This window comes from Trachurus japonicus, chromosome 10 (genome assembly GCF_045865225.1).
Source record: "Trachurus japonicus isolate A0001 chromosome 10, Traja_1.0".
NCBI lineage: Eukaryota > Metazoa > Chordata > Actinopteri > Carangiformes > Carangidae > Trachurus > Trachurus japonicus.
Window position 1 is genome coordinate 18802352 of NC_140916.1, and position 24428 is coordinate 18826779.

General features: G+C 41.0%; 1 protein-coding gene across 1 annotated transcript in view; it reads left to right on the forward strand.

The window, feature by feature from the left end:
• Nucleotides 1-11130, forward strand: part of dock2 (dedicator of cytokinesis 2) — a 107154-nt gene extending 96024 nt beyond the window's left edge. Inside the window, exons 36-51 of the mRNA XM_085789776.1 lie at nucleotides 910-1000; nucleotides 1937-2047; nucleotides 3010-3099; nucleotides 4168-4272; nucleotides 4810-4951; nucleotides 5453-5534; nucleotides 5702-5786; nucleotides 6177-6263; nucleotides 6350-6526; nucleotides 7290-7373; nucleotides 7459-7596; nucleotides 8005-8132; nucleotides 8233-8440; nucleotides 8577-8682; nucleotides 9317-9465; nucleotides 10877-11130. Coding sequence (XP_085645902.1) covers nucleotides 910-1000; nucleotides 1937-2047; nucleotides 3010-3099; nucleotides 4168-4272; nucleotides 4810-4951; nucleotides 5453-5534; nucleotides 5702-5786; nucleotides 6177-6263; nucleotides 6350-6526; nucleotides 7290-7373; nucleotides 7459-7596; nucleotides 8005-8132; nucleotides 8233-8440; nucleotides 8577-8682; nucleotides 9317-9465; nucleotides 10877-10939 — 1846 coding nt within the window. The 3' untranslated portion in view covers nucleotides 10940-11130. The remainder of the gene's footprint in view (nucleotides 1-909; nucleotides 1001-1936; nucleotides 2048-3009; nucleotides 3100-4167; nucleotides 4273-4809; nucleotides 4952-5452; nucleotides 5535-5701; nucleotides 5787-6176; nucleotides 6264-6349; nucleotides 6527-7289; nucleotides 7374-7458; nucleotides 7597-8004; nucleotides 8133-8232; nucleotides 8441-8576; nucleotides 8683-9316; nucleotides 9466-10876) is intronic.
• Nucleotides 11131-24428: the final 13298 nt, after the last annotated feature.

Below are 24428 nucleotides of genomic sequence, written 5' to 3' on the forward strand. Positions count from 1 at the left end.
AGGTCTGACGCTGAAGCCTGACACTTGAGGATGTCCTGAAATGTAATGGTGAGAAAATTAACAGGAAATGTCAGTGGAAGACAGAAAGAGAGAGACAAATAGAAAATGGTGAAGGGCTTGACAAATGATTAAAGAAAATAATAAGAGATAAATGGTTGTTTTGTGTTAATTCAGACTGTCAGCAGCATGCAGCTCAGTTGTCATATTCAGCAGAAAAAGCAAACAGCACAGTCTAGTCAGTAAAATGCTGGTTAAAGGTGAGAGACAGAGATGTAGTGGGAAGATATAGAGGTGAAAAAGAGAAAGTGAGACCAGTAATGGGCAGACGGAATGAACAATTGATCCCTGAGTGCATCTACACTGTCTGAGCCCACAGGGAGGTGTTCATTTAAAAGGGACCAGGAGCCACTGGCTTTCTTGCTTTGCCATCAGTACCTTAACAAGAAAATCCTGCCTCTCACCGAGTGGCAACATTTCCCAGATTTCCCAGACAGAGATGTATACACAAAAAGATGTAAACTAAAAACAGACGCAATAAAAAGTTGGTTCACTTTTTGAGCCGTTTTTCTCCTTGGTATAGGCCTATAAACATTATACGGCTACAAACATCTGTCAGGCCATTAAATAGACATATGGTAATTGTGCCTTAGTGTCTAAGTATGCGTGTGCGCTCTTGAATGACCTTTGTTTTGTATATATTAGAGGGTATATGTGTGTGGGGGGTGGGGATGAGGGGGTTGAGCTTGTGGCACAGTTAATTGTCTTCATGTTGCCCAACAGTGGCATCTAGTGGAGTAATGTCTACATTGCATATTAAACTAATTTCTGTGTGCATGTGTGTGTGCTTGCGTGTGTGCTTGCGTGTGTGTATGTGTGTGTGTGTGTGTGTGTGTGTGTGTGTGTGCTCAGGTACCTCTACAAGTTGCGAGACCTTCACCTGGAGGGTGAAAACTACACTGAGGCTGCGTACACACTGCTGCTCCACTCTCGCCTGCTCAAGGTCAGACACAAACACACGCACACCTATAACGTGATATTTTGTTGTTTAATGCTGGATTCAGTGTCCTGCTCTGCCTAATCACTTGTCTGTCTGCCACAAGTGAGACAGTTTTTTTATTAGCTGATAAATGGTTGCTACGTGTCTGGCCTCCAAATGATTAAGCTCCGAGGTTAGTTTATGGCATGGCATCGGCCTCCGCTGCTCCGTCACTATGGTGATTGATGCAGTGGCCGTGTGTGTGTGTGTGTGTGTGTGTGTGTGTGCACGTTTGTGTCTGAGAGTCTACGCATGCATGTGTCTTCTTGGTGTGTTTGACCTCTTTTGTCTCTTCATCGCTTTTATGGGGCACTTAAAGGATCATGGAGAGGGACAGAGCAAAAGGGTCATCTCTCTCTCTCTCCTCCTCTCCGTGTCTAGTATTGTTACATCACATCAGATGAACTCTGTAACGTTTTTTGTAATCTCCATTCATCCCCAGTGTCAACCCTGTCATTCCAATTTCACATGATTGGAGAGAGTGGTCTGTAACGGACAGCATGCTCTAATCTTCTCCCTCACCATTCAAAACAGATGGGACAGTTCTGGAGCTCCTTATACACTTTCTTTGTTTTGTTTCTAAATTAATTTCTACTTAATAGAAGATGAATAATTGTCTCATTTATATAATGAATGAGCATTGTGTTGCTGTTTTTGTGCTAGCTCTGCTTAGAACTAATATTGATTTATTACAACAAAGAAACTCCAGCCTCTAAGTCCTTCTCCTCTCTTGTTTCACAATAATGATAAATGGGACAGCACATGCAGAATTGGTCTGGACTGCAAATTCTTTTCTCTATTGTTAGAGCTTAAAAACAAAGATACCGTAAGTATTGTATCTTACTTTTTGTCTTTGTCCTTCCCTATACGTCTCTATTCTCTTTCCTGTCTCAATTGTAGTGGTCAGATGACATGTGTAGCCCCCAGTTTGAGTTCCAGGGCTCCCAGACCCAGCGGCAGCTCAAAGAAACGCTCTACGACACCATCATCGACTACTTTGACAAGGGCAAGGTCAGCATCATTTTAGACTGTGTCAAACTTCTCTCCTGAATATGTGATCAGAATCAATTATGGTAAGAGATTTCTCTCTGGGGAAAATAAAGTTTTTGGTAAGTTTTGCTTTTGGTAATTAAAGGGACAACGAGGAGTTTTGGAAAAGCAAAGCGTTTTCACACTACATTTATGAGCCTCTGCTCGCACCGTGAAATTCGTTGACCGACGCAAGACGGACTCATGTTTTCATTCATCAATAATTAAAGTCAGAGGTTCAAAGACGATCACATACGTCGTAGTTCCGACCATAAACGGCGATTTGGCGGCGTTATTCTCATGACTCGCCATGAAACCGAAAGTAAAGAAACGCTGGTCGGCTCGACCAGCGTTTCCGCCACCACTAATAATAACAAAATAACAATAGAGACAAAACAATATAGTATTTATCGCAAATGGGCCCATTAACAAGTGTGGGTAGCGTAGATTCATCCACATTAACGTGAGACTTTTAAATAACCAGATAGAAACTCCTCGTTGTCCCTTTAACATGATCCTCTGAATTCCTTTTAAAAAAGATCACAGAAATTAAGGCATTTTATTTTATTTATTTTACACACAGGGATTAGGACAAGCCATAAAATCATAAAAGCATTTGCTGTGTAGACTTTTATTTTGGAAAATATCCCTTTCTTGTACCATTCATTCATTCATTGCCCTGTAAGGATGAAACAGTGTTGTAATCACGCAGTCATAGTCTCTGAGTGGTGCGTTGGTCATTTTCATTTTGTATTCTACATGAGTGCCTTGTGTTCTCTGAAGCATTGATAGAGTCATTTCCTGCCTCTCTTCATAGCCCTGGAAACAGAGATTTTCACTAGATGAATTCCCACCACGACAGCCGCTGTCGATTTATTAGCAGATGGTGTAATGAAGGACACTTTTGTCTCTTTCCTCGTGTGTGTGTGTGTGTGTGCGTGTAGATGTGGGAAGAGGCCATCACTCTGTGTAAGGAACTGGCTGAACAGTACGAAAATGAGATCTTCGACTACGAGTTACTCAGCAGGAGACTGGTGAGATAGAACCATCTCAAACCTTCATATCTTCTGCGCAGTTATCATGATCTTACTTTTTTTTCTGTATTTCCTTCACTCTCTCTTTTGCCCTGAATTCTCTTTATAGATGTTCTTGAGTTTAGGAGGGCGTCTGAGGGGAAAGCAGGAGAATTCAAACAATTTATTCAGGCTTTTGAAAGCAGCAGTACCATCAGTAGCTTGGTGCAGCTGTTGCATACTGAGCCCTGGTTAAATTCAAAAATAAAAATAAAATGAAATATTTACACTAGTGAAATAGTTTGATGTGGTCTTTGGATGCAATAAAACAAAATGTAGGCAAATTGTCCAACATCCAGTGCTCCAGTCTTGTGTTTTCTTAACCTCAAAACATGTTGTTCCAAATCAGCAGTTTCCAATGAATTAGTCATCTGCACTTTCTAACAGTATTAACAATTTAGCACCATGTTTAAAAATGAATACCTACTTGACACTTCACTTGTTTCCGCTAAAGAACATTGGTGTGTGCTTCCACAATCAGCATATGTGTTTTCCAAAGTATTTCCTCATTGTCAGTCATTGGTAACTTCAACTATTAACCCCTTTCACTGTCCTCACTGTCCTTCCTCTACATGTATGTCTTTCATCTGCTGCTTTTGCACCACAGAAGAAATTATTCACTCCAAACCCAAAAGTCAAACTTGTGGCAGAGCATCACCATCACCTTCTGCGTCCTCTGTGTCACTCAGCTCTTTCTCTCTTTCTCTCTCTCTCTCTCTCTCGCTCTCTCCCTCTCTCTTTTTCTCTCGTTTTCCCTCCCCACAGAGAATTACACTTCCCTCTAAGAAAGAGTAAAAATCTCTCTCTCTTTATATGACTGCAGCAATGGCTCTCTCAGCTAATGCTGAATTTATGTGGTTATATAAATGACAGACATTGCCCTTGGATGGCGTGCACTTAATTTTTTTTTTTCTACATCTATCACCCTCAAAGCCCCAGCATTGTGCTGAAGGTAGCTTTGTCATTGGCACAAGCTGATAAAACCCCTTCCCTGAACACCCCTGCCTCTCTCCTTCTCTCTCTCTGCAGGAGAAACAAGCCAAGTTCTACGAGAACATTATGAAGATCTTGAGGCCTAAGCCAGACTACTTTGCAGTTGGCTACTATGGACAAGGCTACCCTCCATTCCTCAGGGTGTGTGTCACAGTGCAGTGAGAATAAAAACCAAACTGTATTACAAAGAATTTTCTCACTTTTCATCGGCTAAAAACCACACAGATTCACACTGCACAAAGAAACTTTTTCCCTCTTTTATCATCAGAGACTAAAGCTAAACTATTTTAAAGTTGCAGCAGTTTCTAAAAACACCAGCAGACAGGCAATAGAATGGGACATTAAAAATACCTTATGGGAATATTTGTAGATCTGTGGATTTCAGCAAACTGAAGTAATAATGAATTTAATATTCCACTGTTTATAGCTTATACCTGTATTCAGTACATGTGTTAAACTGCTGTCAGGTATACGACAAAGTTAATGACTCAATTTGGGAGCAGTGCAGTGAAAGGACACCTGACATAGTTTCACAGATATACATGCAAGTCTCCCTGCTCTAGATTGACTGTCCCACTGAAATCATTACAAGTTTTAAAATATAAATACTGTATGTCAGTGAAGATAATGGGATGGATTGAAGCTAAATATTTTCAACACCTGTGAATTTTCCTTCAGAACAAGGTGTTTATCCATCGAGGTAAGGAGTATGAGCGCAGAGAGGACTTCCAGAACCACCTCATGAGCCAGTTCCCCAGCGCCGTGCGCCTCAACACCACCACTATGCCAGGGGACGACATCAGGAACTCTCCACTGCAGTGTATCCTTCATGGCAGCATAACACACTAAACACTCACATGTAGGCTACATTAGATAGATAGATAGATAGATAGATAGATAGATAGATAGATAGATAGATAGATAGATAGATAGATAGATAGATAGATAGATAGATAGATAGATAGATAGATAGATGATTATGTACATAGGGAGGAGAAACTCTAAATGTTGTAGTATAGAGATGTAACATCCTGAATACAGACATATCTGAATGTAAGTAAGACAGGAAGAGACATCAGGGGACCTTTTACAATAAAGCTTGCCAAGTCATCAGATCCATGTGTATCGGATCTGTTCAGCCAGACACTACTGGTCTGAATCTAAACTTCATTTTGGTTTACTGTTGTTTTGCTACCTTTGTATATAAAACCCTATCTGATGGTGGCCAGACACCTCCCTCAGCTATCAGCTCGCACACTCGGGAATGTGGTGCTACTCTCCATCATGTTGTGTTGTTTTATTCCTGAGTGAGCTGAACCAGACATCCAGTGTTTCACAGTGCAGCCAGTCCTTGAGATCCCCCCTCGCCTGAAGAACAAACCTGTTCCTGACCAGATTATCAAGTCAGTGCTGTTTTACTCGCCATGTTATCACAAAGTAAAATGTGAATGTCTGTGAAATGACACCTCTGATAATGGCACATTTACCTCTTTTGGAAGTGATTTTTATTCTTTTACTTTGACTTGAACCCCTGTCTCCCTCCTCCACCACCCCCCCACACACCATGCAGCTTCTACAAGTCCAACTACGTGCAGCGTTTTCACTACTCCAGACCTGTGAGGAAAGGACCTGTGGACCCAAACAATGAGTTTGCTGTGGGTAACTTTTTCAAATTGAAAAGATATACCACCACAGGGACTATGAAAGTAGTTCAGAAACCACTGTGTGCTTTCATTGTTATCAGGGTGAAAATACTGATAACAAAATAAAAGTTTCTGCTCTGCGGAATAATAGGATTTTATTCAATAGTAAAGTGCAGTATAATTATATGATAAGACATCAGGCTATGTTTTAAGGTTTCAGATGAGCACAGGCGATACAACATCACATTCAGGTATTATCATAATGTAAGATTAGGTATCAGATTGTGCAGAAAGTACCTGGTGACAGTTCCGAATTTAATAGTATCATGTTTGGAGTTTTCCCAAAGGTCCAGAGATTCATCTGACTGTAGTTTTTTTTTCTCTTTGCCATCTTGTTTTAAGTCAATGTGGATTGAGCGTACAACCTTCACCACTGTGTATAAGCTGCCAGGGATCCTGCGCTGGTTTGAGGCTACTGACTTGAAACATGTAAGTCTTTGACAGCTTGTTTTTTAGTCCATGTTTGTTTGCTGTGAGCTTTTCCATCAATGTTTCCATTGTGCTTCCTTCCCCAGACAACCTTGTCTCCACTGGAGAACGCCATAGAAACAATGGAGTCCACCAATGAGAAGATCCTGACCATGATTAACCAATATCAGGCTGACTGGAGCCTTCCCATCAACCCCCTCTCCATGTTGCTCAATGGCATCGTGGACCCAGCTGTTATGGGCGGCTTCGCCAAGTACGAAAAGGTAAACTGGAATCTGAGATCAAACCCAGCTCAGTTTCTAATCATTCACACCAGGTTCTCTTCAGTAAATTAATGACATATGTACTATGGAAAAAGGCCTTAATGAGAGTTAAATGGAGATTAATGATTGTAGGTTAAACCATCAATAACAGATCAATCTTTTCTAAAATCCCATTAGAGGTTATTGCTAATGCAGCTCCTTGAAATCTGACCTTTTTTGTTTGTTTTTTAATTATACATACATAATGTTTTTTGCACATAAACTGATTGTGATTTGTTTTTCCTTAGCTGTCTTAACTTTTGCAAAAGAAAGACAGATCCTTTTGAACTGTGTGTACAGATTTTTTTAAGGCACGGTGATGGAAGATTCAGTATTTCATTTTTATTCTTTTTTCAATTTGATGCTATTAACGAGTTGTCTGAGCTGGAGAGTATTTCACGGCACGATTCATCTCTCGTGATAAATGGACTTGAATTCAATTTGGATCAAAAATCAGTATCACCTCCTGAGGCTTTGAATATGAAAGGAGTCTAATTCTGCAGTCCAAATTATATTAAATGCTATAAACCTAGAGCTTGAAACACCATTAGCTCTCATCCTCAAACACCGTTCAATGTTATAATGCTTTACAGAAGAGAAGGGCTTCATGCTTAGAAAAGTTCACATGTGGGTGGAAAAGCCAGCTATTACTATACAAACTGGTGGAGGTGAAACGCATTGCCATTGTTCCTTAAATTAGTTCTTAATGTTTCCTCTGTATCAGGCGTTCTTTACCGATGAGTACAATCAGCAGCACCCGGAGGACAGGGAGAAACTGCTGCGTCTCAAAGACCTCATCGCGTGGCAGGTATATTCTTCAATAACACAAACAACATTTACTCATGATTCTTTATTTGGATGCTCTGTTGACACCTTAACATTTGTATTTATAGATCCCACTGCTGGGTGGAGGGATCTCCCTCCATGGGAAGAGGGTGACCGATGACTTGCGTCCATTCCACGAGCGGATGGAGGAGTGTTTCAAACAGCTAAAGAAGAAAGTAGAGAAGGAGTACGGAGTGAGAGAGCTGGTGAGACGTGGGGAGAAAAAAAACATGAGAGAGTTGTTACTAAAACATGATGTTTCTCTGGAATCCAAAAATGTTCTACAAGACTGAACACAGCGCACGTGTGGTAAAGCTGCGCTAATTAAGCTGTAAATGAGCCGACCCAGGTGAATTTTAAAGATTAAAGTATTCACAAAAGCCTCTGAGTAGAGTGTTGATATGGGATTTGTACCTTTAAATTTCTTTACAAGCACACCAGGGCCCGAATGGACTGACTGAGGCTAAATATGGTCATTAATGTAAATTGGCTCTGCCCTCCAGGACAGATTAAACTAATGATGAGCAGGAGCGATGATATGCTGTTTCTAAGATGTTTTTAAGTATGGTGTCTTTTTATTTTTATATAATATAGCTAATTTCTTCTCTTTACAGCCGGACATGGATGAGAGAAAGTCCACTCGTCCTCGCTCCATGCTGCGCTCCATTCGGCAGTCCATCATCTCCATCTCCTCGCTGCAGGGATCTGAATGTGGGACTCCGACCAAGACCCATGCAGACAGGTAGCATGCACAGATACTGTATGCGTTGACAGATGAACTTATCATTATCAGCATTTGACCCTTTAAATATCTTTTCAATTTGCTTTCTGCCTCCTACCAGGGACCTCCCACCTGAATCCCCCATCTCCTGGAACGCCACCCTGCCTCGCTCCAGCGGCAGTCTGAGTGTAAGCGCAGTGGAGGAGGGCGTTGTGACGGTGGGTGATGCAGAGGTCAAACTGAGGAAGAGCAAGAAGAAGAAGAAGAGGAGCAGCATGATCTTCATCTCAGAGGAGAGAGAGAGGACCAACACGCTGGACTGCAAACGGGTTAGAATGAGCGCCGGCAGGCCGAGAGAGGAGGGAATGAGTGGAGAGATGCGGCGTGTGAAGGGACCATTCGGTATCAATGATTATCTGTGCAGATGTTGTTGCTGAGCTCTGTGTGATCTCTGTCTCCCTCTAGCTGTCAAAGAAACAGGAGTTCCGCAGTGACACCAACTTGGCAGATCCAAATGAAGGAAATGTGACGCTGACCAGTGCCAACTCCAGATCCCTGCCTGCCATCACAGGTGACACACATACACACACCTGGTGCTGTGTAGTGTAATGCAAATGTGTTGCTGACTGTCTGTAGCCTTAAAAGTTAAAATTCAAAGAGGAACTGCTGTGTTTTTCCAGTGATTGCAAAGACACACACACAAGGTCATGACAGGAAAATTACTTTGTAGTTGAAAGTGTGTTCAAAGCAATTTGTCAAGCTGGAGAATGTGGCACTAATAGCCTGACCTAACACAACCTCTGATGTAAGGTCGCAAATTAATTGTAGTTTTTTAGAGCTGGGCAGCAGTTTATATTTCATCATAGCAGTTACATAACCCCGTGCCTCAAAACAGTGCTTTAGACTACAGTACACTGATGTTTCACTGGCATTCGGCCATGTTGGACCACACCATCTGAGCCGGTACTGACTGTGGTGTTAATACACTACCTCTGATTAGCACAGCTGACTACAAGCTTCACTGCCTCACTGAACAAACACACTGTGCCACCAGTGTTGCCAGAACACACAGTTCATCAGTAGAACAGCTGCAAGAGCAAAATTAGTCTGGAAAAAAAACCAATCATCTGGCTGCCGAGGTTTTGTTGTCAGCTTGGTTATCAGTGAGACACAAACAGTAAATCCACAGCTGTTTCTGTCCGTAGGTTTGTCCTTGGCAGTGGTGGGGGGCGCTGAGGAGGTGGACAGCGCCAGAGCCAGGAGGGACAGCAAGAGCATGTCTGTCTGCGGCACCTCTGACCGAACAGCAGACAGACGCTCAAAGGGCGTCATTAACCTCCTATTCAAATCCAAGGTAGAGGAAGAGACCAACCTGTCCAATGCACTTACAGTACATTCAAAGATCAGTTCTACACTAAAATAAATAGTTCACCATTTTGCCAAATTTGGCTGGAGTTAGTTCTGTGTGCATGAAGCTGAGATGAGATGAGATGAGATGAGATGAGATGAGAAAGGATGTGATAAGACAAGATATTCCTTAATCAGTCCCACAATGGAGACATTTCTAGTATTGCAGCAATCAGTAGAGCTCAAATAAAATATTTTTTGTAAAATAAATAATAATAATAATACAGTAGGTTTTCTGCTAGTAACAAAAAAACAAGTGGTGGCATTATATACAGAGAAATGATAAATTATGCACAGTTATAAGTTGGTGTTGTAATGTACATTGACATAGCTTATCATAAAGACAGGAAAGAGGTAAAGGGCAAAAGGGCAAAATACACTTACCAAGCTCACTGCTTAATATATCCAATTCAATCTAAACTGGTGGATTATTTTCCTGTAGAGAGAGCAGAGCTAGCATTTCTCCATGTTTCCTGTCTACAAGCTAAGATACTAACATACTGTAGGAGATGCTAACTTATTGTACCGACATGGTATCAATATCATTCTTTTGCTCTAAGCCTATTAAATGCTTGAACTATTCAGGGGTAGGTCTGCAGATTCATTACAAATTTACCAGACAAGATTTAAAGCAGAAGTAAGCGGAATTTTTGTGTTAATACTGTATAAGTCTTAAATAGTTACAGTATATCTTCCGACAGCAATCACTTACATAGAGTGTTTGGTCTGAAACACAGGTCTGTCAGTCACTCTGCTCTGCTGTAAGCCGAGGAGAAAACTTTTCTTGTATCCTACAAGTTTTATCCAATGAGGAGAGAGAACGGCATGAAGGGCTGTGTGTGCAGCCAAGGGATGCGCGTGAATGTGGTGACGTAGGGACGAGGACCAATAGATCCATGACGAGGGCGGGGGCTGCTAACTCCATCGGCTGACAAGAAGCTATGGTGCGTTCAAGGCAACCCGTAACTCGTGTTTTTCCGACCTGTGAAGTTGTACCAGTTCGATCTGGTACGAGTTCACGGGTCGGAAGTTACGAGTGGCCGTTATAGTGCACTTTCACAGGTAAAACAGGTGCAACAGGTCGGAAAAACACGAGTAACGGGTTGCCTGGAACGCTACAAAGTTGTAAGTCGTGACTTGAAGCCGTAACTTACGGTTTAGCCAAAACGACCGGATCGCTTACTTCTGCTTTAACTATTATTCCAAGCATCCATTAAAATGCAAAAGATTACAATCTACCATATTATATGGACATTTTATACTATCAGAGCAACAAACTCCCAAATGACCACATGGATGTTTCTGTCTTTGTCAGAGTAAACCTTTTTTACATTGTGTATGTATGTTTGTTTCCACAGAGTTCCAAATCAGAGGATGTCAAGCCCAGTGATCCATCCAAAAACAGTGACAGTCATTTCTGAAATCCAGTATTATAATGTCCTATTTTTTTTTACTTTTATTTTTTACATGCATTTGTTTTACAAACACATTCACATAAACCTGAAACCAGAACCAAAATTCTTCCAGCCAATCTGCCTGTCAGTCTCTGTATTGCTATTGCCTTAATAGAATTGATTTTACCTATAAATAAAGGCTATTTTTTGTGGAGTGACCTTTTCCCTAATAATTGAAATGATTCCCAGAGCAGCTAAATGCCATCTTACAGCTTTTCAATCAATTCTGCTTCTACAAGAACGAGCAAACACAAACCACCCTGCCTACACGCTTGATTAAAAAGCTTCTTATTATACGGTTTTCAGCATTGTTGTGACTGACTGAAGTTAATGGGAAAATAATAATTTGATATAGCACAAAGGTTACCTTGTCCTCCCTAAGGACTTCAAACAAAAACATGCTGCCAGAAAGCTTTGGCTCTGGTACAACAAATATGAAAGTCTCATAAATTCAAACATAATAGATTTAAACAATGTGTGGAGCCCTTGCACAAAATGCTACAACACCAACTGTTTATGTGCACACAGAGCTTATCCTGCAATTATTAGTGCGTATGATTGTTATGAAATGTCACATGGAGTGATGCAGCCTTTTGAGGGAGATCCTCGCTGCCATATTAGAGACTCTCTAAACTGGCAGCACTCTGTTTTTATCCACATCTGGCCTTGATGGCACAATGGGCCCAATCCAAAAGTGAGTAGGCTGATTCCTTGTAAGTGTTAGCATGACAAGCCTGGTTTAGTCATCACAAGTGATTGTGCAGATTCACTTCAAAAACAATAACAAAACAAGGACATATGAAGCTTAAAGAAATAATGTGACATCACCTTAATTTTTTTTCTGAAAAAATATTAATGTTACCTGCTCATGTCTGTGTGATGAATATAAAGGTACGGCATTCACTTAGTTTAGCATAGAGCCTATAGAGTGGAAGCTTCTTAAAGCAACACTATGTCGTTTTTTGTCCTTAAAATAATGTTTCTAAACCCATTTAAAAAATGGTGTTCAGGATGAATCGTACTGTCGCTGCAGCCTTTAGCGGGGTCGTGCAGTCTGCAACTGCCCTGTAACTTTCCTGACTGAGTAGGAACGCAGCGCCACCGTGGTCCTGTTATAGCCTCGTAAACCAGCCTCTCACGGAAATGCATTTCATTTCATTTCTCACGAGAGTCTGGCCTCATTCCCCCTGTAAGCGTTTGGGGTGGGCGGGAGCTGGGCGGGAGTAGTAGCGTTGACAGACAACCCCATTCAGCCAATCAGCAAGTTGGTGTAGTGACGGGGCTTTGCACCAGTCGGTCCCTGATTGGCCAACGTGCTGTGTCAATCACAGCGGCGACGCTGATTGGCTCGGCCTTCTGAGGGTTTCAGGCCAAACGCTTACAACGGGGATGAGGCCAGACTCTCCCTCAGAAACGAAATGAAATGCATTTCCGCGAGAGGCTGGTTTACGAGGCTAGTCCTGTTACACCGCAGCTCTGCTAAGGTCCAGAGACCAAGCTCAAGCCCAGTCCCCCTGCTCCTCTTACCCACACACAAGCACCCTGTGCTGGGCCGTCCCTCCTTCAGAGCTCTGGCAAGCTCTGGATGATGCTGACGGCACCGCAAGTCCCGGCAAATGTGACAGCACCGGTACCACCGACGGCAATGGCAAGAAATTCACGTGAGTTACTGTGCTTCTCCGGTAATGACACATGTAGCAGACAAATGCCCTTCTCAACCAAAAGTACCAGCAGGTAATCTACATAGTGTTGCTTTAAGTACAGGGGATGTAAGGAGAGTTCTTAAGTTGTTCTGTCACTGATGCTTGTCTAATTCAAAGTAATCACCTCCTAAATATTTGCAAAAAAAAACAACTGAAGTGCTGAGTAAATTCATGGATGAAAAACAGAGGCAAACATAGACTATATGTGTTAACTGCTGTAGTTGCAGTCAACTTGAGATGTAATTCCACATAATTTAGATAATAAGTTATGTATTGTCTTATGTGATCACAAAATTTACAGATACATTTTGTGTTGTAGTGCAGTGCAATTTATAGTATCCTGTAATTAGAGTAGTATTTACCTCTCTGCCGAAATGCAAGCAAGAGTAACACCTCTTGACTCAGAAATGTTGTTTAGCTTATTCCTTTGATGTAGTCTTTAATTAAGTCTTTTCCCCTCAGGATGCATGTAAGAGTCATACTGAGTGATTTATTCTTATTTCATGATGCCATTCTCAAGATGCTCCATCTTTTCAAAAATCAGTACAAGAAGCTTATGTACACAAGTTTAAGAGTTGCAGGCTATGCAGTGAGATTCCCAGAGTTACAGAATATGTGATTTACAATCTGTGTTGCTGTTGCTAGATGCCAGTCCAGTTGCTCCCCTAAAGGTATGGCATCTGTTCTCTGATCACTGAGTGAGAGGAAGTCTGAATAATGGAAGAACACCCCCAAACAGACCAGTGTGCACAGACTATAGGCTCCCTAGGTCTGAAGAACTCTCCTGGACCAGAGGAAAAACAAACTCCTGAGGTGGTGCACACATTTCATTTCATCTTTTCCCTTGCAGCAGAAGTCAGATTTGGAGGAGGAGAAACATTGTTGCCTTTAGGTCTGTTGTAGAGCGTTGTTTCATTATTTGTGTTGCCCTCATTCAGTTTGTTGTGATTTCCCCAGATGCAGTCTGTCATCCTGCGAGTCCACCCTAGGAGTCCATACAACTCAACCCTTCAAAGTCCTGATAGATAGTGAGGAAGTCAGTGGGCAGGATATTGGCTTAACTCTTAGTCTCCTCATTGACTTTACTGACATTTTAATAAAGATTAATAGTTAAAAATGATGGCAGACTGCTGCATATGATGAATATAAATTAGTAGTCCGTGCAATCATTAAGAGAGTGAACGTATCGCTTACATTGGTAAAAGGTCAATATGTTTCAAAATATAATTTTAAATTTGTGCTTTAATCATTCATAGATGTGAATAGTGGTTTTATTTCCTTGTGGCTCTTTTCTCAGCGCTGTGCTGTGAGAGAACAGACAGTCAGAAGGTGATTAAGAACAATAGAAGCCTTTCTTTTTTCCTTTATTAACACTGTCATTATCTGGTGACACATTGACCCAACAGGTTTCTCCACAGTCAATTTAAAGTTGCAGGCTAGCCTTTGAAAACTCATGCAAACTAAGTCCTGTAGTAATACTTCAGCCCCGGTGTGTGAATCCTCTGATTAAACCATTGCTCCGTGACCACTGAGAGCGTTCAGTCCATAGACATCTATCTCACTTCTGCGCAAAAAAAGGACAGGTTGAGTTATCAGCCAAGTCAAATTATATTCTCACTGGGTGCTGCTTTGCCTGACTGAGCAACAGATTCAGTCTCAGCAGCATGAAAACTTAGCAAAATAATGATTAAAAAAAATCTGATGTGTGAAGAGAGAAATGTGGAGAGTGCCGCATCTTAAATGTAGTATCTTAAGAAGCATGCTCATCAAGCTATCAAAGAGTTATTTGAAAACTTGTTCAAGAAAACATGACTCATTATGAATGGCTTGCAGCTGTAGTCATCATATTCATATTCTCATCAAAGTTAATGATCCTGCTCTGTGGTTTCTTTAGTTTCCAGACGGAAAACCCATCAAAAACTTGACAACCCGTCAAAAACACACAACTCCTGCAGTTTTTATAATTGTAACTTTAGGCTTCTGAAGGCATGTAATATTTTTGCCATTGAGTGTTAAACATTTATTGGAAATGTCGCTATGTTTGGAGCTTTTAGTAATTGGTCAAACTTGCTGGCGTCTCGCTGGTTGTATTGTGAAGAACTGTCATGGAGCTGCCGTGGTATTTTCTTTTTCTGTCATACATATTTTAACCTTAAGATTTTTTTTTATATCTACAACATTCATGTTTAAAGTCACAGATCTGATCATCAAGTGTTCAGACAAGCTTTTGCATTTAGAGTGGTGCAGGTCCAATAGCCTGTGTAAGAACAGATGTATCCTTTTATAAAGTATACAACTAGTGCCTGTTAGTTCCTGTTACTATCACTTAATCAATTTGATGACTTAATTCAAAGGCTTATTTATATCTTTAAACCCATATGGAGGCTTTAAGGAGCTTATCAGTAGTCACTCCTGGGGGGTTACACTAATGAAGATATAAGTGTCAGTATTGTGTGTGATGTGGAAAAAGTTAAATGGAGTGACATGTACAGAAATTCAGGAATATAAATGACTGACAAGAGCAGCATGTTTATTGTAGAGGTCCAAGCCATTTTTCCCCATTTCTTGCCCGTCTGGTCTTCTTATCTAAAAATGCTTCTGTATCCTCAACCCTAGAAGGTATAATCAAATCAGTAACATCTTTTTTTTCAGCACAACCTAGGCTATCACAATATGTATAATGCAGTGATGTCAGACGAATGTATAAAAGGTTAGATGTCCACAAATACAAAAGAAAAAACTAAATCGGAAATGTCATCACAAGTAATTTATTCAAAACACACAACAAAATTGGAAGTTTGATTTACACCTTTGGAAATGTTCAAATAATGTATTTTCTGTGAGAGGAGAACAAAAAAACACATCAAAGTCAAAATCATTTACAACTATTTAGCCACAAGGTGTCAGTATTGCTTTGTGTATGATATACAAGTCCTCCTACGAAGCTGGCGTAAGTCAGCATGCGTAAAAGCAGTGATGAATCCCATTGTACGCCACTTACGTATGGAAGGCACTTACACGGCATTTTATTGGTCAACAGACCCCAAACACAAGATGGCAAGCGGGAGGAAATTGTTACTGGAGAAATTGACAAAATTATCTCAAAATACACCAACATTCCATTGGAATGCCTTTATTGAGTTATTGTTCAACATCCCCGACAATACCCCCAACTTCACAGTGGATTATAAAACGTCTGGAAATGCTAGAAACGAGTGGAGCACGGCTTCGGAACGGCCGAGGGGTTTCATTTCAGGAGCTTTTCAAAGTAAGAGCCTACGACACTCCGATATGAAAATATGATTGAATAAGTAATGTTTGCTCTGTTTGCATCGTCGACGATGCAGCCGACCTCTAAGGTCAAGGGGTAATAAGACATAAAAGACATTTAAGTCATTTATAAAGAATAAATGAAAGTTGAAGAGCGATAATAAGAAATAAACAAAAAATAGAATAAGACATAATGACGAGGAGACTAAAAACTAAATAGTCCCAATAATAATTAGATTCAATAAAAAGCAGTAACACAGAGAAAAGTCGCACTGATTTGAACAAAATAAGAGTTGGGGACCAAACCTCAAGTTTGTGTGAGACTGTGGGGGGGATGTGGTGCCTAACAACTGTTCACTAACCTTTCATATTTAGCTTTGACTCTGGGGATAGTAAACAGACTTGTTTCAGATAATCTGAGAGGTCTGGAAGGTTCACAGCATAGCAGCAGTTATTTTATATAAAAGGTTAAAGTTGTTAAGCAGAAAGTTTCAGGCACATCTGTGTTTCGTGAGTTTCCTGTCAACAATAAGCAGAAAAATACCGACGATACAAAGAGCCAGTCCAATACACTTGGACTGGTGCGTTTTCATTTTTGCATTGATCAATTTGTAAAATAAACTATGCCTTTTCTGAAAATTAGATTTATTGCATGTGAGTTAAATTATGGAACAGCTCATTTATAAATAATAATAATAATTTTGACATAGACAGGGCTAATAATTCATGATGCAAAGTGAAGAATCACACAAAATGCTTGAGGATGGATATTATTGTGTAGCTGTCCATTCAAGAAAGACAGTTCTGTCAATACATAAAGAAAACTAGCTGTTTTTAGCTCATCTCTGCAAAACTGAAGTTCCCATGATATAATTAAAGCACAGCTGAGCATGAACAAGCTCTTTAATTTATTTAGAACCCAGTAAAATGTTCTGTAAATTATAAATGCACTCACTGTGGGCTTTTCAGTATCCAAACAGTCCACAGCTGCACATAGTGACTGTGCTGCACCACTTGAGTGAGTCTGACTGGAAGATGACAGACATGGCTGAGCATAGAGAGCAGCTGGTGGCAAACTAATGCAGGTGGTATAATGAACACGGTGATGCTAATATCAGTGGAAGCAGGCTCATTTACAGCACTAAACACCAGAAAATTATATATAAGAACAGGAGATTTCCTCATAGGCATCACTGTTGAAACTAAATAGGATTTGTCAGGAGGCCTAATGACTACAAAGTGTAGTCATTACCTTTGTCCACCAGGGGGCAGTATAAGATTGATGTAAGACTCAGAGGATGAGAGACGTGCGATATCAGATATAATACCACTGATCTGCATGTTGTGACGCAAACAAGTAGTATTTTGTTTTGTAGAGGCATTGCAACACCTTTTTTTAAAAAAAATAAACTCTCCTTTCAGCCTGTTTAAGAAAATTTGGACTGGATGTCCTTTTTTTTTTGCTATGTGAGTATAGGAAAGGTGTTGACTTCTGTCTGACAGTTTGAGTGTTTTCCCACATTAGAGGGGCAAAATGCCCCCCGGGGGACCAGAGGCGTCAGAGAATCTCTGGCTCTCACTGGTGATTTTAGCCACAGGAAAGTGTCAGCTACAACATCACACCACAGCTGTGGGGACTTTCCACTTCTGTCCCACTCACAGCTAGAATCCCCCTCATCCAGGAGACAGACAGAGCACAGTCACGAAAGGTAACTGGAAATTTTTATGTGATGTCTATACTGTTCACAGGCTTCTTCTTACTCACTGTCACCATGAGGTGCACTGCACACTGAAGCCTCAAACATGTTTCCACACTCATGTGGTATGTGTTGGCCTACAGTAGGAGAAACGCCAATATAAAAGTCTGACATTTGGAAACCACAGTATATGCACTTCTCGCTTTACATACGGTCTACAACCACTGTTAGATTTATGCACAAGGACAGTTTTCCAATTTCAGCTGTTTGCTGTTGGTCAGCAATTGCTTACCCCTTTTCCAGCCAAGGCCTTTAAATTTATTGCAGTTCTCTTAAATGTGTGTTTGTGCAACTGAAGGGGAGTTGGGGTTAATGAATACTTGTCACTTCAGTAAGGGTGTCCTTGGTGTCTGGTAATACTGAGGGGGGAAAAGAAACTCAGCAGTTGTAGAGCAAAACATTGTACTGATAGTAAAGTGAAGTGATACAATATCTACCCTGTCTCCTCATCTATTCTTACTTCCTGTATTGTTATTACTAGCGACCTGCTGAATGTTTTTGTATGGTTTTGATAATTAATTATTAAGTACAGTTTGTCTAAATCCAATTATCTTTTCCCCTCTTATTATTTTATTGTTTTGTTTTTTGTAGATATTGCACTATATTTCGTTTGTTGACTCATTCTCAGGATCCCCTAATATTAATCTGTGTTCATAATTTGATTTTCAAGCCAATTTTTTTTTTTTTAACTCTTGTGAATTGCTGACTCTAGCCTGTAGAGTGCAGTGTTGATATGTGCCAACTCTGAGCTCATCTGTTGTGTGCCAGTAACACAAGCTGCTGAAATGCTGCACAGCTTTGTAAATCATCTGTGATATTGTGCTAGTTATCTGCCGTCCCTGTCCTCCTCCCAACTTCTACTCTTCTCTACTGTCAGTTCACTTTTCTCTCTCAGCCACCTTGTGACTATCTAGTTCTCACTGCTCCAGCTCTTCATCCCCTCTTGCCTCACTTCTTTCCTTCCAACCGATTTTGCCACTTCTCTGATACCCTTGATGCTCTCTCCGTCTCCCTGACAGGTTTTGCAAACAGCTGATGGGGTAGCAAGAAAGTGGAACAGTGCAGCTGTAAATTTTAATGGGGCTTCTTGATAATCCTTAATCTGACAGCTCATCAAAGCAGACCGTGCCTCTCGCCTTCCCTTTCGCTCACCAGGACGCATGTTAGTGTAATAGCTACCACATGTATTCTGTGCCTGCAGGCTCAGGGGTACTATGCACTGTATACATGCATAATATAGCACATTTACTGTATAATACACTACAGTACATGGTTCGAGCTAAAATTGCAAAATTACAAATGACAGGGCAGTGGAGTGTGTCACTGGATAATGGACAGGAACAAGATGGGAGGCATTACTGTGTGTGTTTGCAGACCTGATGACAGATTCCAATGCACAGTTAAATCTCAGAACTACTGTAGTGACACTTTACACTCTTTTTGTATGTATGTATATTTTTATTTTCCGAAGGGAGAGCAAGACTTGTAATCGGCATATAGTATAAGAAGAGCAGCTCAAATACTGTATTGGCTTTTTGGAGTAGAACTCTGCTTCATATGACACTGGCGAAATTGAAATTTTTTGCCAGCAAAAGTGAGAGAAGTGAAAAAATCGTAACCGTAAAATTCAGATGTCGCTCAGAGTCGGATGTGCAGAGCCTGTGCCTGTGGAGCACTGACTGCATGACCCAGCTAATCTTGCAGATGATCAAGCATCATGACAAAATGCAAAACTAACAACATTTGGATCTGATTTGGTTTTATGGGACAGTTTTTAATCTATTTACCAGACTTCAGATGCCTTAACCAGAAAATCCAAGGAATGTAGTAAAAAAAAGTTACAAACCCATTTTAATGAAAAGTTAACAAAGGTAACATGGGTTATGGGTAAAAGAGGGGTATTTGATATCTGGAACCTTTATCCTTGTGTGCATCCCGGCATTCATTCAGGATTCATTCAACATTTATGCAAATTGTAATCACAATGATTCAGCACCCTTTGTAAAGCGTAAAGGCACAGCCCATTCATTTGTGAGTAATCAGGATTGCAGCAAACTACACATCATGTCTTGATTCACGGCAAATGATCTTGCTCTGATTCTTGCAATGAAAGCTTAAAGGAATTACATCACATTTATGTCTCAGATGCTTTTGTGTAAATACATTTACAATAAATGTGTTTACACCTTTTAGGAGGTTAGAGTTTTGGTATTAGTATTAGCAAAGGTTATTGAGATGTTATCTGAGAGGCTGGTGCTTTAGCCTGTGGTTGAAGGGTTCAACATTCACAGAAATACACTTTTAACTTTTTGAAAAGAGTTGAGCAAAAGAAAGACTGGAAGCAGCCACTTTTCAATAATTCATTGGATTATGTTTTATTAGATGATGATATATGAAAACAAATATTGTATAATATATCTCAAACCATTAACCAGTGGAGTACATGTATACTTTACAGTTTATGATTTTGTAGGACTTATGTATGGGACTACCTTTTGGCATGGTGCTGTGCTTTCTTTGAGTCTCCACTGGGCCTGACACTAATAATCAATGACATTAATTAGTGACTTTAATTAGTGAATAGACTTAAACGGTGGTGGTAGTGGTGATGATTATTCTCCTCCAGACATAGACAGACCAACAGTTTCCACATTTTTCCAGAGTTTATGCTTAGCTAAGGTGGTGTTGGCTTCAGCTTTGTATCTGCAGACATGAGTGACTGGTATCAGTCAACACCATTTACTGATTCATTAGCTGTACCACGTGTCCCTTTGGGGTGGATGGGTGCTGTGTTCCCAGAAGCCCAAATCAAGTATGTTCCAAAATAATTATAAGCCGCTCAGCCAGTTTGCACTGCCAGTGAATACACATGGCATGTTGCAAAATTCATGGAAAAGTATATGCTTTTCCTCCAGGTGGCACATCCCTCTGCCTGTCACCCCAGCCAAGTCCAGCTCAATACTTGTCCCTTTGCCACAGAATATTCAGCCTACTATTTAAAGGAAAAATATAGCTGTAAATACAGACGCTGCAACCACAACGACATGAATGAATCCATTAAATATTAATCCTAAGCTTATGTGAAATACTGAAGAGGGTTAGATAATGGAATTCTTTTTTGCTGGGTAAAAAGTAATGATATAAAACCTATTGTGAGAAAATAAGGCAGTGCAGGGCTGTATTAAGGCATATATCCATGACTAAGACCATAGAAATTGAAAAGGATCTCATGGCTCAACTTGGAAGAACTGTAACACTGCAGCTGCCAGTCAGACATTTCATTTATACCAGGCAGGATAAGTGAGGGCAGCTCCACCTCCTCCTCCGTTTGATTGGACGGATCACCGATAGCTGAATAATTAAAGTTTGGTAAGCAGGATCCGTGTCATCCTGCGGCACGTTTTCTAAAAGCCAGACTAACAAGCATGACATTCACAGGTGAGCAGCAGGGCATCCAGCAGCAGACCGCGATGAGTGAGTCTGACCACTCAAATCAGCCACCTAATTGATGACGGCCATACTGTATGTGAGCTCAGCGGAAGCAATGTCCTGTGTGTGTGGCTATCAGATATCTCCTTGGCCTAATGACAGTGTGTGCCAGAGACACAATGGCCGTAGAGAGGAGGAAATGGAGAAAGAGGCAGATGGAATGAGACTGAAAGGAGAGGATGCTATCTGTTGTGTAGAAGAGAGAAATAGCCAGTGCTTTGTGTTGAGAAGTATGGACTGAGACCACGTTTTGAATTGAAAAGCAATGCAAGAAAATAAATGTACACTTTGGACAGGATGTTTAGATGTTGTCCACATACAAAAAAGCTTGTTTGCTTTTTTCCCATCATCTCTTCTTTCCCTGATATACATATTTTGCTGTATGCACACAATATACACTCAAATATAAAATTGCATTTGAATTCCAATGATGGATGGTGCATGACACAGCATTAGCATTATCATTGGTGACCCCAGTATTGGGACATAGTGTTTTCTTATCTGGCAAATTGCCTGCCACTCAAGGCTGTGACCTTTGGCCTAACCCCTGTCAGGGGGGATTTCACAGCTTGTCCTTAAGACCTAGGTGGGGGGTAGTTATGACAAGGACCTTAATTTACCAAAGAAAAAGGGCCAACTCAAGCATTTTCAAGGTGCTGAAGCTGACAGCGCTTGGTGCCAGTTAAGGTCTTTACCATCACACCTGTGGGAAACCTGCCATATTCAGATTTTTTCACACTTCACATCAAATACTAAATGCTAAATAAGCTTAAGTGCTTTCCTTCATGCGCCTGCACTTTCAGCTAACTGGAATCCTTCCATGTTTACTTCCCAGAGGCAAACATCCTGGTTTCCACTAATCAAAGTCCTCTATTGAGTCTTATGCTCAGGAGATGACACTGTGATTTCTAATGGACTGTTCACTGGGAGTTGTGGTTTTGGCAAGATACTGTTCACAGAAAACATGGGCGTCATTTTGTAAAATAAACAGCAGTATAAAAAAAAGGCAGGTTGATCATGTACAGTACAGTTAGACTGCTTTGTATAGCATACCTGTAGTGATTTTGGCAGGTGGATTTATGTTGGATTTAAGCTTCTGTTAAACAAAAAACAAAGCAGCCAGTGATACGTATCTCTCAGAGGGATTGTGGGAAAAGTCACATTTGATCATTAATGTAAAATAGCCCCGGTGATGCACAGGGGAAATGAGCATACACCTCTAGGGAATCACCCTCTGACTGTCTGCCCACTGATTAGGCAGTTGTCACCAGAGGCCTGGTTGCCAAGGTAACTGCCCTCTGTCACCCCTCCTTTCTCATTCACTTCCTGCTGTTCTCCACTCTCTGCTGCGCTCTCTCTCTCTCTCTCTCCTGTACACTTCTTGTCACTTTCTTTTCAAAGGGCAAGAGCTTGGAAACTTTTTGTGCATGGATCTGTGTGTGTTATCTCCATGTTCACGGCTGTCTGTGCTTGTGTAGCCTACTGTATGATTGTGTGTGTGAGAGCGAGAGAGAGAGAGAGAGAGAGAGAGAGAGAAGTGCATGTGTGTGTGCCTTTGTTATCAGTCACGCAGAGTGGCCGCTGTCTCCCCTGGTGATGGGCTGTGATGCCAATCTGTTGCAGCAGCTCACAACAAGTCTGTCAGTACTGAGCTGGAAAGACAGAGAGAGAAAGACTTGTTCTTAATTCACCCCTTCATTTCTCCACCTCCCTTTTCTACCTTTCTTCTGTTGCCCGTCCCTCATTTCCTCTGTCCCTCTTTCCCCCTTCCAACTGTGTGTTTTATTCCATTTCCAATCCATTTCCTTCTCTCCAGATCCCTAACCCCTCGCTTAACTGCTTCATCCATGCCTTTTCTACTATCCTCCTTCCTCTTTAATGTGGTCCTCTTTTTTGCTCCCTTGCTTCTCCAGCACACTCCTCTGAGCTTTACCATTAACCTTTTCATATTATCATGTTAATGTCCCATCATTTCCCCTCCTTTCATCGCCTGGCTTTTGATTCATGGCCATACATTTCTCCTTCTATCATCCTTAATATTTTCTACCTTTCCTTACATCCTTCCCTCATCTCCTTACCCTCCTTTTTTACTTTATTCTGTACCCCTTACATATGTGTCTGCTTTTCCTTTACCCCTCTCTTCTTCCCTGTGTTCTCGTCTGGCAGATTAGAGGAGGAGAAATGGGGAGAAATTGCTGTAGGGAGCTGCAGAGTAATGGAAGGAATTAGGAAGTAACCATGTTGAAATTGAGATCACACAGACTTGGAATGCGGCACCAGTGAAATCTAAAATTGAGGTAGAAATGGGTTTATGAAGACAAATATTAGCATTTTAGCTTAATAGCTTCTAGGTCATGTCATCAGTTGACTCAAAGTTCATCAGTGTTGGATCATGTTACACTGGCTGCATGAGATACACCTCTTGTTTTTACATTTATTTATTTTTTTATCTATAAATGAGTATGCCAATCGGAGTATGTGTGGGGTCCTCGGGTGCTCATTGGGATTATAGGAAATTATGCTTGAAGCTTCTTTCAATAAGATAAAACTCCATTGTAGTTGTGAGATAGAGGTTATTGTTTGCAACAACCAGCATCTTGCATCATCTGTGTACTGTAAGCTGTGCCACATAAATTGAAACTACCCCAGTTTTTAGTGGTCCACTCCACACAAGTCCCTTAAATCCAGATACGAACAGTGCCTCAGACACAATAAGATTTTTGTGGACCTTGGCAGAGACAGACAAATGACCTGTACATCCATAACTGGAAGTGAGATTGTTTTTGAGGTAGTTAGACATGCTGCTGGGAGCAACAGTGACCTGGAGAGTGACAGAATAGAGAGGGAGGGGGTGGTGGGGGGGGGGGTCTGTGTCACGGTGTGAATTCCAAGTCACACCTTTTCAAATAGTTTTAGGACATCCAGATCCAGGAGTGACGGTCCCTGAGCTTCGGCGACACCCCCCTGCCATCTGTGTGCACTTGGCTGCCAGATGGAAGCTGAGCTCTGCCCAGCCCGAATCAGAGCAATACAGCACTAAACTCGCAGCTAACCACCTGGAACTGTGTGCACTGCAGAATGCAGGGGTTTCCAGAGGTCCCGCTGGTTGCTGCTCTCTTTTATTTCATGTTTGTTCAGCTTATCATTTTATTAAAAAGATATTTGTAATACTTGAAATAAAATAGGCCTATGCCTAGGAGGGAAAAAAAAGTTATAGTCACACAGCAAAATGAATTT